Source organism: Rutidosis leptorrhynchoides, chromosome 11 (genome assembly GCF_046630445.1).
Source record: "Rutidosis leptorrhynchoides isolate AG116_Rl617_1_P2 chromosome 11, CSIRO_AGI_Rlap_v1, whole genome shotgun sequence".
Taxonomy (NCBI): domain Eukaryota; kingdom Viridiplantae; phylum Streptophyta; class Magnoliopsida; order Asterales; family Asteraceae; genus Rutidosis; species Rutidosis leptorrhynchoides.
Window position 1 is genome coordinate 315,855,886 of NC_092343.1, and position 10,005 is coordinate 315,865,890.

Sequence of the window (10,005 nt, forward strand, 5' to 3'; positions counted from 1 at the left end):
TCCCCATACCCGGCCCATGACCCGACGGACTCAGGTCAGACTCGGCTCAATTATAACGGGTTTCAAGTTTCCCATCGAGTACAGGTCATTTTACCATCACTAATTGCACCTTTCAATAACCATGACCTCCCAATCTGGCTATCCTCTTCTCAATATACATGTTCTTTTATGTTGCACATAAAAAAATTAAATAAAATAAAAATAGGTGCAAATGGTATATATAGATACTAATATCTTCATATAAACTAACAATGGTATTACAAAAAACATAACAATGATATATTGATATTACAGGAACATAACAATGACATTACAAGAACATACCCATCCCTAAAAAGATTTAGACATGAACAAAATAACATTTCAATCTAAAAAAAAAAAAAAAAGAACAATAGTAACTCATCATTTCATTTTCATCATTATCTCATAAATTAAAAAAACATACGTTAAAACAATTAGGCTCCACCAGAACTATACTTCTTACCAAAGACAATGACCTGAAGCTTGTCATAACCAGAAAGAACACCTGCACCAGCTATAGCGCGTAGAATGTTTGCACCACCACCCTTGAATAACGATTTAGCACCTTCGTTTTTAATAATTTGTTTAAACGCGTCAAGAGAGCTCTTGTACTTGACAGCTTCACCAGATGTCATCATCATTCTTCTACGCACCGTGTCAATGGGGTATGATGCAAGACCAGCACCATTTGTAACTAACCACCCAAGGCCAAAGCTTGCGAAAAAGTTATCCTGAAATTACACGTAAGAACGAGGGTTTGAACTCTTAAAAAGGCTCTTAGGCATATTTTTGGTTAAACTATATCCTCTATTTTCCTATAACACACTCCTTGAAATTAAAAAAATCCTCTAGTTTTCTTTATATTCTTTGATTTATTCGTGTAAAAGGTCAATGCGGTAATTTTATATCATTCGGAGCTACTTTCAGAATAATTATCAAGCAGGTTATTAACATTTTAAACCAAGTTAAATCAGACTATTCAGGCACAGATTTTAAACCATTCAACGCTTAAATATTACATTATGTTTTGTTAAACGCAACCTAAAAGTCTTCTTTAAAACTAATTTTTATGCATAAAAATGTTGTATTATCTGGTTGGTGTGTTTAATAGATAGGTGGTTAGTAAATTAAGGTATCAAATGTGATATCTATTGTTAAACTTATTCCAAGGGCGGTCAAAAACAAAAACCTCTAATAAATAGTAACCTCCTATTTCATTTTGTTTATAAGTTTAGGTTGTTGTTGTTGTAGTAATATTGTTTCTGTAATCATATTTAGTTAGCACATTAACTATAGATGAACTACTTTTATTAGCAAAAACATATGCAAAAATTGATATTGGGCGAACCCATCTCAAAAGGTGCTAAAATTTACCCATTTCAACGCAGACCCATTTTGACACAAAATAGAAACAAACATAAATAATACTTACTAACCTGCAATGGTCCAACGAGCACAACTGGCTTCAACGAGTCATACATTCCAAAATACAAGCCACGATACACAATAATACCAACGCATGAAATGTTGAATCCGCGATATAAGCCTGCAATACCATCTGATGCTAACGTCTTTTTATAAACGTCAACTAACCCTTTAAATTGTCTCTCGCCACCCGTTTTTGTAGCCTTTGCATCGTTTGTTAAACGCGTTCTAGCATAGTCCAAAGAGTACGTTAACAATAGGGACGTAGCACCTGCGGCCCCACCAGAACCAAGGTTACCAGCAAACCATTTCCAATAGCCATCGCGGTCTTTGTTGAATTTAAACAAACTTTTGAAGTAGTCCTTGAATGCAAAGTTAAAGGCCTATAGAATACAAAACACAGATAAATGAGAATAGGTTGAAGTAGTGGACGGGTCAAAACGGGTCGAAAGGTGTGAAGTGGAGTCAAAACACCTTTTGTGCATTTATATCCAAAACATTATACCACTTCAATAACAATCTCATTAAATTTGTTTAAGAATGATTTTTGGCAGCTTAAAATCACTTGAATTTATATATGAGCAACTTTCAATTCGTAGGACCCATTCGACCCATTTGATTTATTATAACCTTTTGTCTTGTAGAAGCTACAAACTTCACCCAATCAACCCATTTAAAATTATATGGGTCAAAATTGCAACTCTATTTGTATTGATATGATCCATTTGAAATAATGTATTACTCGTAGTTACCCTTTAATAAGTACTCCCTCCGTCTCAAAATGACAGTCCAATTGACTTTTGAAAGTCTTTTCAACTCTCACTTTAGATATTTTCGTTTTTATAATTAATGAAATTTATATGAATGAAATGAATTTTAAATGTGTTTTCAATGGTAAATTTATTAATTATTAAGCATATATTAAAGTATATATTATAACACAAACAAAAATATTCAAAGTTAAAGTTGAAAAATAGAGACTTTCAAAAGTCAAAATAAGACAGTGATAGCGTACCTGAGTTGGGAAGTAACGGACAATATTTGCCCCATTTCCTCGCCACAAAGACATAAATCCTTCATCCTTAACTGTTCTTGAAAAACATTCTCCAATACCTTTATACGGTTCAGAAAGACGACCCCGTTTAATCATCTCATCTTGGTTTTGGATCAAAAGTTTCACACGTTCGATTGGAGCAGCTGCAGTTTTGGAAACTGCAGCCGAAACTCCACCCATAAGAAAATCGATAGCGAATCCAGATAACCCCTTTTCAGATGGAGCTTGAACATAAACCGGATAAACATTTGCAGGTATTAATGATTGTGTTAAGGGATATTGTAACCCTGCATTTGTATAATAAGGCCGTTGAACGTTTCGGGAAAGGTGTAGCTGGCTCGCTACTGTACAACGAGTGGTTTTATGTTGATTCTGATTGATCATCCTGCGCAAAATGAATTCCTACAGATGAAGCATAAACATTAAATTCTTTTTAAATAACCACTAAATAACATTTGAACACGACATTAACAAATTTTTTTTAAAAAAAAATCACAACGTTAAAAAATTTGATCAGAATTGTTTTTTTTCACATTTACTTAAGTATAAATATTAACTGCTATTGAAATTGAAATTTGAATATGCAAACAAATTTCTCTACAAGTTTTCATACAAAATGTGAAAATAACTAATAATCACAAATATTTTTATATTAACACGCATACAAAACGCAGAGTACCTTGAGAAGGTTGAGGAAATGTAACGTTGACTTTGAATGTGAGCGAAAAATATGAAGCTGCTGCAATTGTACAAGGTGTATATATATGGTGTAGGGATGTTACATTTTATTCAAAGAACGGTTTTCTTGTATAAGAATTATAATACAAAATCATTTTGAACATCTTAATGTGAAAACTAAATGATTGATATTATTTTGGAAGATACAAAAGACTGTTTCCTGACTTTGACTTTCTTCTTAATTATAATTTTTATGTTATCAAATTGAATTAAATAATACTTAGATTGTGATATGTGGTAAGATTTATTTATTTTTATGATCTGATCTTTAGACCATACAAGTTGGATTCCTTCTTTACAACTTTATGGTGTCAGCAACTCATTTGAATAGATTGTGATATGTGATATTTAATTAAATTTAATTTTAATAAAGTAAGTACTATCACAATGCAACCTTTGGAAGTTACAACTCAGTTTCCTCTTTCTGTATGTTCATTTTATTCTCCCATCTTTTATTACTAATTCAAACGCCTCACATTATTCAAGTTACTCGAGGAGGACAAGCAAAAATTAATAAAAAAACCCTAAGAATAATACTCCCTCTGGTAGAGTCTACCTTGCTAACTACATCCATTTCACATAATTGTCCAATTATAAAAGTAACTAGATTAAACTATCCAATTTCCATTATTTATTACTCTAAATCATTTATTTATTTAAAAAGCGGTCAATTTGGGTGAATCCTCCTCCGAGTTTTGGTTGTGTTTTGTGGTGGATGGCCGTTATGGGTTTCAACCGTTTTTTGCTGTTGGGACGTCAATGTGTTGTAGGTAAAGGATTTGGGATTTTGATTGGAGTGTTTCATATGTTGTTGGTTTGGCAGCAGTTGCAATTCATTTGTGTTGGTGCTATATTGGTTTGCATCGAGTTTGTTTAGTGTGTATTGGAGCATATGTTCAATGTATTCGGATTGTTACAGGATCTAGGACAAATCAGATGCAAATTTTTATCAATTATAAAATAACTAGTTCTTCTGACTATTTATTTCAATTTGTTTTTCGACATAAAAAAGTCAAACTCGATTTTAATTTAACGAAAAATAGACTTTTATCAAGATTATCTTTAATTCAATAAAAATTCTTATGTGGTAGCGGGACGAATTGAGTACTTTACATAATAGGTATGCATATTTGATGAATTGTCTATTCATTATGCTGTTTAGCTATCAGATTTTTCAGCCGTTCAAAACCAATTTGGAAACAATAACTATATAACCATTTCATTATAAACTAAACAAATTGGTCACGTGTATAAAAAGTGGTAATTTGGTCTATGGTGTAGCGTTTAGACTAAGACAAACCATTTGGGCCAAATCCATTTCGGTTGACTTTGAAAATCTAGAAAAGTTGCATGGATGACAATTTATTCAGGCACAGGATTTTTAGGGGATAACACCCGCTGGTAACGGGCACGGATACTTAATATCCACGACCTGCCCGTCAAAAATTTTCTTTACCCGTGGGTACCCGTTTACCCGCCGACGGGTAAAATTTTCTGCCCGTACCCATGATCCGCGAGTTTACAATATGTGCACTTTAACTAATATTTAATCACGGATACCCGCGGATAATTATTAAAACACATTAAAAAAAGTAAATTATATATTATATAATTAAGTATGTGTATGCGGGTAAACGGTATGATATACCCGCGACCCATCAACGGGTACAAAATTTTATCCGACCCGTGCCCGCGAGTACATTTTTTATAAATACCCGCCAGTCAAGGCACGGGTACCCGCGGTTCACGGGTTTTTTTTGCCCATTGCCATCCCTAATTTTTACCTTTTTCTTTTGTATGTCTCCCGTTGGTTGAAATGCGTAAATCTGTACGTTTTAAGTTCATGTGATTCGACGTCTTGACTCAACAACTACATAACCCAAAAGGCAGTAGGCATATTCCGACCCGTTTAGCTTTCCCTTTGAACCAAACAATAGACATAGAAACTAACGACTGTACGGTTGCGATTCCAACCCGTTTAAAGTTTACTATGTCGAAATGGGTCGTGCGTTTTCTCAAGTTGGCAAAACTAACTTGTTTTAGCTAACATAATATCAACGGATAACATCTTTTTTTTATTAAACTCCTAGATAAAAAGCAAAATGGTTCAGCCTAATCCACCCGACCCGTTTACATCCACACTAAAGCTACCCGTTTGACCCAAACACATTTTAGCCGGTTACATCAGACCTGCAATTTTGTCAACTCTAGACCAGACCAAGATCCTGTAATCATATCACAGATGCTTTCGAAAGTTTAACAAAATGCATTAAACACGATAACAAGTAAAACATCATGTTTTAACATTACATAAGCTACAAGTCTACAATAAGGTAATTAAGGTTATTAACATAGTACCTAATTGAGTACACTAATTAAACATTTAAAAAAAAACTACTCTGAATCAATAACCTGACCCGAACGCTTTAATTGCAAAGCCATACGCTCGTTCTCCAACAACAACCTCTCGTTCTCCAATCTTGAAACCTCCAATTCTCGATCTTTTCGATCACAAAATCTTTGCCATTTGAACTGTTTTTTCTCCATTTCAAGAGCTTCAGTCTCGATCCCGATTCTTTGTTCTTGTAACTGCAATAACCGTTTCTTAACCCACTCTCGTTTTTCCACTTTTGAATTATTAGGATCTTCAAAAAACTCATTCATTTCATCACGAAAACCACTATTAACATGTCCGCCATAACTATTCTCAAGATCATCATCATTATCATCATCATCATCATCGTCCAAATCATCATCATGATCATCACTATCATCATTACCTTGAACTTCATCCGAACAATGACCAACAATGGGATTCTCCTTAGAGCTTTGACCCACAACACCCGATTCACGACCTTGCGAAAAGTCAACTTCCGCACAATTCGGGATCCTTTGACCATTATGATACGCGCACATTTCGGGATAAAATAAATGCTTCGAACTCAATATTTTCTTAACATCTTCCTTCATTTTAGGAGATAAACGCGACATTGAATCCAAAAGAGACGGGTTTTCAACCACTCTACACGAAATCCCTCTTCCGAGAATATCGTTTAAACGTTTATATCTTTTATTTAAATCATTAAACTTATCCTCACATTGTTGAGGTGAAACTTGACATCCTTTAGAAACCATCATTTTCGAAACCATTTTCCATTTTCCTTTTTTTTGTAAACAACCCGACCCGAATTTCTTACCCGAATTGCCATCGAGGGTAGCATCATCATCTCCAACACTAGCAACAACATGAATCAAAAGCCTAACTCTACTATCAGACCATTTCATTCGTTGCCATTGAGACGAATTACCTTTTCGCCCTTTTGACCCGCTTTCGGTATTAACCTTATCCATAAAACTAGGCTCATCTTCATCACTATCATTATAGTTATTAAAATTATCATGTTTTCCTTTCCCAAAAGTTAAGTATGAAGTATTGTTGTTATTAGTATTAGGGTTTAGAATCTCGGTTTCCATAAACCCTAACGATTGTTCATCACTCATTAAATTCATTGATTTAGAAGTTACAATCACTAATTAGACATACAAAGATGGAATCTTTCTACGAATTAAACATAACCCAAGATCTAAAACGAAGAAATCAAACTTACCCAGATCGGTATTTGGGAAATTAAAAAGAAAAAAGGGCAAAAACGTTGAAAAGGTTGATCGATTACCTAATTTGTTCCTTGTTCTTTAAGAGGTCTTCTGCAGCAGGTGGAAAAGGGGGTTTGATTAGTCATAACTACGAGCAAATATGGTCTTGACGGGCTTGGTCAAATGTGTAAATATGTCACCATCGACGGGAGTCCTCACAAAAACCTTCCTACAAAATTAAAAATTAATGGTATACACTATATTAATTTACCTGATTCACACACTATTTTTTATCTAACTATACTTTTGTCTCATAAATTCACAATTATACCCATAAATTAATCTAAGGATTTGAATCTATATTACTATTCTAAGTGTAATTAAGGGTATAATAGTAAATTATGTGTAGATGGATCAAAAAATAGTGTGTAAGGATCACCTACACATATAATATTCATTACAAATCAGAAAAGACGTCCAGAAGTTATGAAGATAGCATAAGAAGGCAAAGTTAGTAGTTATACGTCCAACGTGCTCCGTTCAGAAAGCTGTGATAAATAATAACCAGGTCGTCCAACATATTGCGTAAGCCGCATCAAATGTATAAGCCCTAAATATCAAAGTAATAAGCACGTGAGGAGCACATATGTCACGTCAACATAAAGATCAAAGTCGGTTATGTACTTCTAGCCTAAAGCAGCCAGTAATAAAGCAACACGTGTATTTCCGAACATTTAGGAGCTCTTGCACCTATAGATAGGCCACCTAGGTCATCACTTTTGGGACAGATTGGACTTGTGTCAGAGAACACACATTCTCTCTCACACAACACTTACTCTCTCTAGAACATTAACACTTAGCCGCATAGCGCAAGACGGACCATTTCATAATTTGGTTCCGAAAGATTGATTAAGCCACCCCGCTTTATTCAGTTCGTGATCCGGGTCTGCAGGGATATTGTAACATCCCGTTTTCTCCTTACATGTCTTAAGGTACGTATTTGATCGTTAGAACTTCTATAGTTCGTTTGTTTATGTGACTAAACGATTTATAGTGTTAGTTGATATATATATATATATATATATATATATATATATATATATATATATATATATATATATATATATATATATATATATATATATACGCGTATGGATGTATACGTGTAGTTTAAGTGTTTATGCGAAGCTAAAATGGGGTGTACGAGTCGGGTTATGACATTTGGGTTTGTAAACCAAAAGCTGGTCAAAAGTGGGTGTTGGGCCGCGCCGCGGCTGGCACCTCCGCGCCGCGACATATAACGCGAATCAAGAGCCAGGAACCAGATTAAACAACTCGAATTTTATGTTAAATGCCGCGCCGTGGCAAAGGGGGTCGCGCCGCGACCCTACTGGTGTGCTGATCCGTTTTTCTGATTTTAAAAGGGGTGTTCCAAGGGTATTTTTGTCTTTTCGCATTTGGATCAGATTGTAGCTCAAATATCAACCACTTATCTCATTTAAATCATTTTCTTTTCCCTTTTCTTTTCATTCTCTCTTCCAAAACATAAAACCCAATTGGATTAAAAGTGAGATTCGAAGGTGAAGACTTGTGATTCGATCTTTGGAGTAAATAGGAAATTTGTTCTCCTCGTTCTTAGCTACGACTTGATAGTATTGGTAAGTCTTAACCTCGTGTTTTGAGTTTTAATTGATTTATGGCTAGGGTTTGTTCATGTGGGACTTGTAAGACCCATTTGGGGGTTTAATGAGTGAATTTGGGTTAAATTGGGGAGTGGAAACCCTAAGAGTTGTAACCTAGGGTTTGGACATGGGTTTGGTGTTTGTAAGTGTCAATGGTGTTATTAAATCACTAATACACTTGTTTATTGATGAAAGATTGTTAATGGGTCCAAGTTTGACCAAATTGGTAGGTCTAAGTGTTAAAATGGGTCAAATGAGAAATGGTTGACCTAGTTGGGTAAGATGGGTATGAAATACCCATAATATGTGTTATTTGGTGTTAAGTAGACTATAATCACTAGGTTTTAGTGATTTATGATGAGTCTTGGCCATTAATGGGCGGTTTTGGTGTAGGTGAGTCATTTAATGCTTTTGGGTCATTAAATGCTCAAGAGTTAAGTATTGGTGGTTAGCTCCACAAGTTTGTATGTTGAATTGGGTACTTAATGTATTAGGTACTTCGCTTGAGGCGTGCGTATTATAATCATCACCTTGGTGTTAAGGTGAGTGGGATATTTATGTATGTATATAGTATATTTATTTGTATGCTATGGCATGACCCACAGATCCGGGAGTGCCATAGTGTGCGCGAGTGCGCTATGATGTGAACCACGGAGCCGGTAGCATCATGGTGCATGTGTTGTGATGTGAACCACGGAGCCGGTAACATCAAAGTGTGAACCACGGAGGCGGTAGCACTATAAAATGAGGTGTGAACCACGGATCCGGTAACACCAAAGTGTGAACCACGGAGCCGGTAGCACTATAAAAGAGTATGACTCGAATGCGTAGTGATGTGAACCTCGAAGCCGGTAGCGTCATAGCATTTCGTATGGTGTGAACCACGGAGCCAGTAGCACCATGACACGTTTATGGTTAACCATATAGTTTGTGTATGTATTGTAGTGTAGCATATTATATTTGGAGTATATGTTATTGATTGTATGCTAGTTGCGGTAATGGAGGTTATTAGCGTTATATTTGGAGTTCGTATGCTAGTATTATATTGCTAGCATGTTTGTGGTATGTGAGTAGATGATTGCAAGTAGGTATATTATATATGCATGTGTATACTTATTGCACTCACTAAGTGCTAGCTTACCCCTCTCGTTGTTTACTTTTTAGATGCAGGTGCGGAAAGAGGGAAAGGGGTTGTTGGGCATTAGATTTCCCATGTTGGTTGCTAGGTGGAGCTTTTGGAAGTCGGCCAATTGTTTTGGGTAGTTTAACCCCAAACCATGCTCGTGTGTCGTTTGGTCTAAAACTATCATATTAAGGTCGAACTTGTATAATACGGGTTGGGTTGTTTCAGATATCTGTCCGGAGGGTAAACATCAATAGGCAATCTACCTCATCACGCTAAGTTCGAGAATCTGTACTGATAATTAATGACGCTAGCCACTAGTTGAAAATAGGTATCAACATATGGCGTCATTCCTTCTTAAAGAATCG

At 35.4% G+C, this 10,005-nt stretch overlaps 2 protein-coding genes across 3 annotated transcripts; both read right to left on the reverse strand.

Moving 5' to 3' along the window:
- Positions 1-269: 269 nt before the first annotated feature.
- On the reverse strand, positions 270-3,285 carry LOC139876357 (ADP,ATP carrier protein 1, mitochondrial-like). Of its 2 annotated transcripts, none has more exons than XM_071863665.1 (4): positions 3,180-3,285; positions 2,462-2,902; positions 1,458-1,829; positions 270-752 (listed from the first exon to the last, which is right to left on the reverse strand). In XM_071863665.1, exons 2-4 carry the CDS (start codon positions 2,882-2,884, stop codon positions 456-458), a joined length of 1,092 nt encoding a protein of 363 aa, XP_071719766.1. In that variant the 5' UTR covers positions 2,885-2,902; positions 3,180-3,285; the 3' UTR covers positions 270-455. The 2 variants fall into 2 exon arrangements, with proteins under 2 accessions (XP_071719766.1, XP_071719767.1); XM_071863666.1 differs by having other exon boundaries at positions 2,462-2,885; positions 3,180-3,213.
- Positions 3,286-5,487: 2,202 nt separating this feature from the next.
- LOC139877255 (uncharacterized) lies at positions 5,488-6,917 on the reverse strand. The gene has a single exon (XM_071864667.1). It carries the CDS (start codon positions 6,746-6,748, stop codon positions 5,633-5,635), a length of 1,116 nt encoding a protein of 371 aa, XP_071720768.1. The 5' UTR covers positions 6,749-6,917; the 3' UTR covers positions 5,488-5,632.
- Between the last annotated feature and the right edge of the window lie 3,088 nt (positions 6,918-10,005).

Excerpts from the sequence above, each read along its gene's own strand:
- LOC139877255 (XM_071864667.1), bottom strand. The coding sequence starts at position 6,748 with ATGAATTTAATGAGTGATGAACAATCGTTAGGGTTTATGGAAACCGAG.
- LOC139876357 (XM_071863665.1), bottom strand. The coding sequence starts at position 2,884 with ATGATCAATCAGAATCAACATAAAACCACTCGTTGTACAGTAGCGAGC. Across the intron at positions 1,830-2,461 it reads TCCGTTACTTCCCAACTCAG|GCCTTTAACTTTGCATTCAA; the intron begins GTACGCTATCAC and ends TGTATTCTATAG. Across the intron at positions 753-1,457 it reads TGCTCGTTGGACCATTGCAG|GATAACTTTTTCGCAAGCTT; the intron begins GTTAGTAAGTAT and ends GTGTAATTTCAG.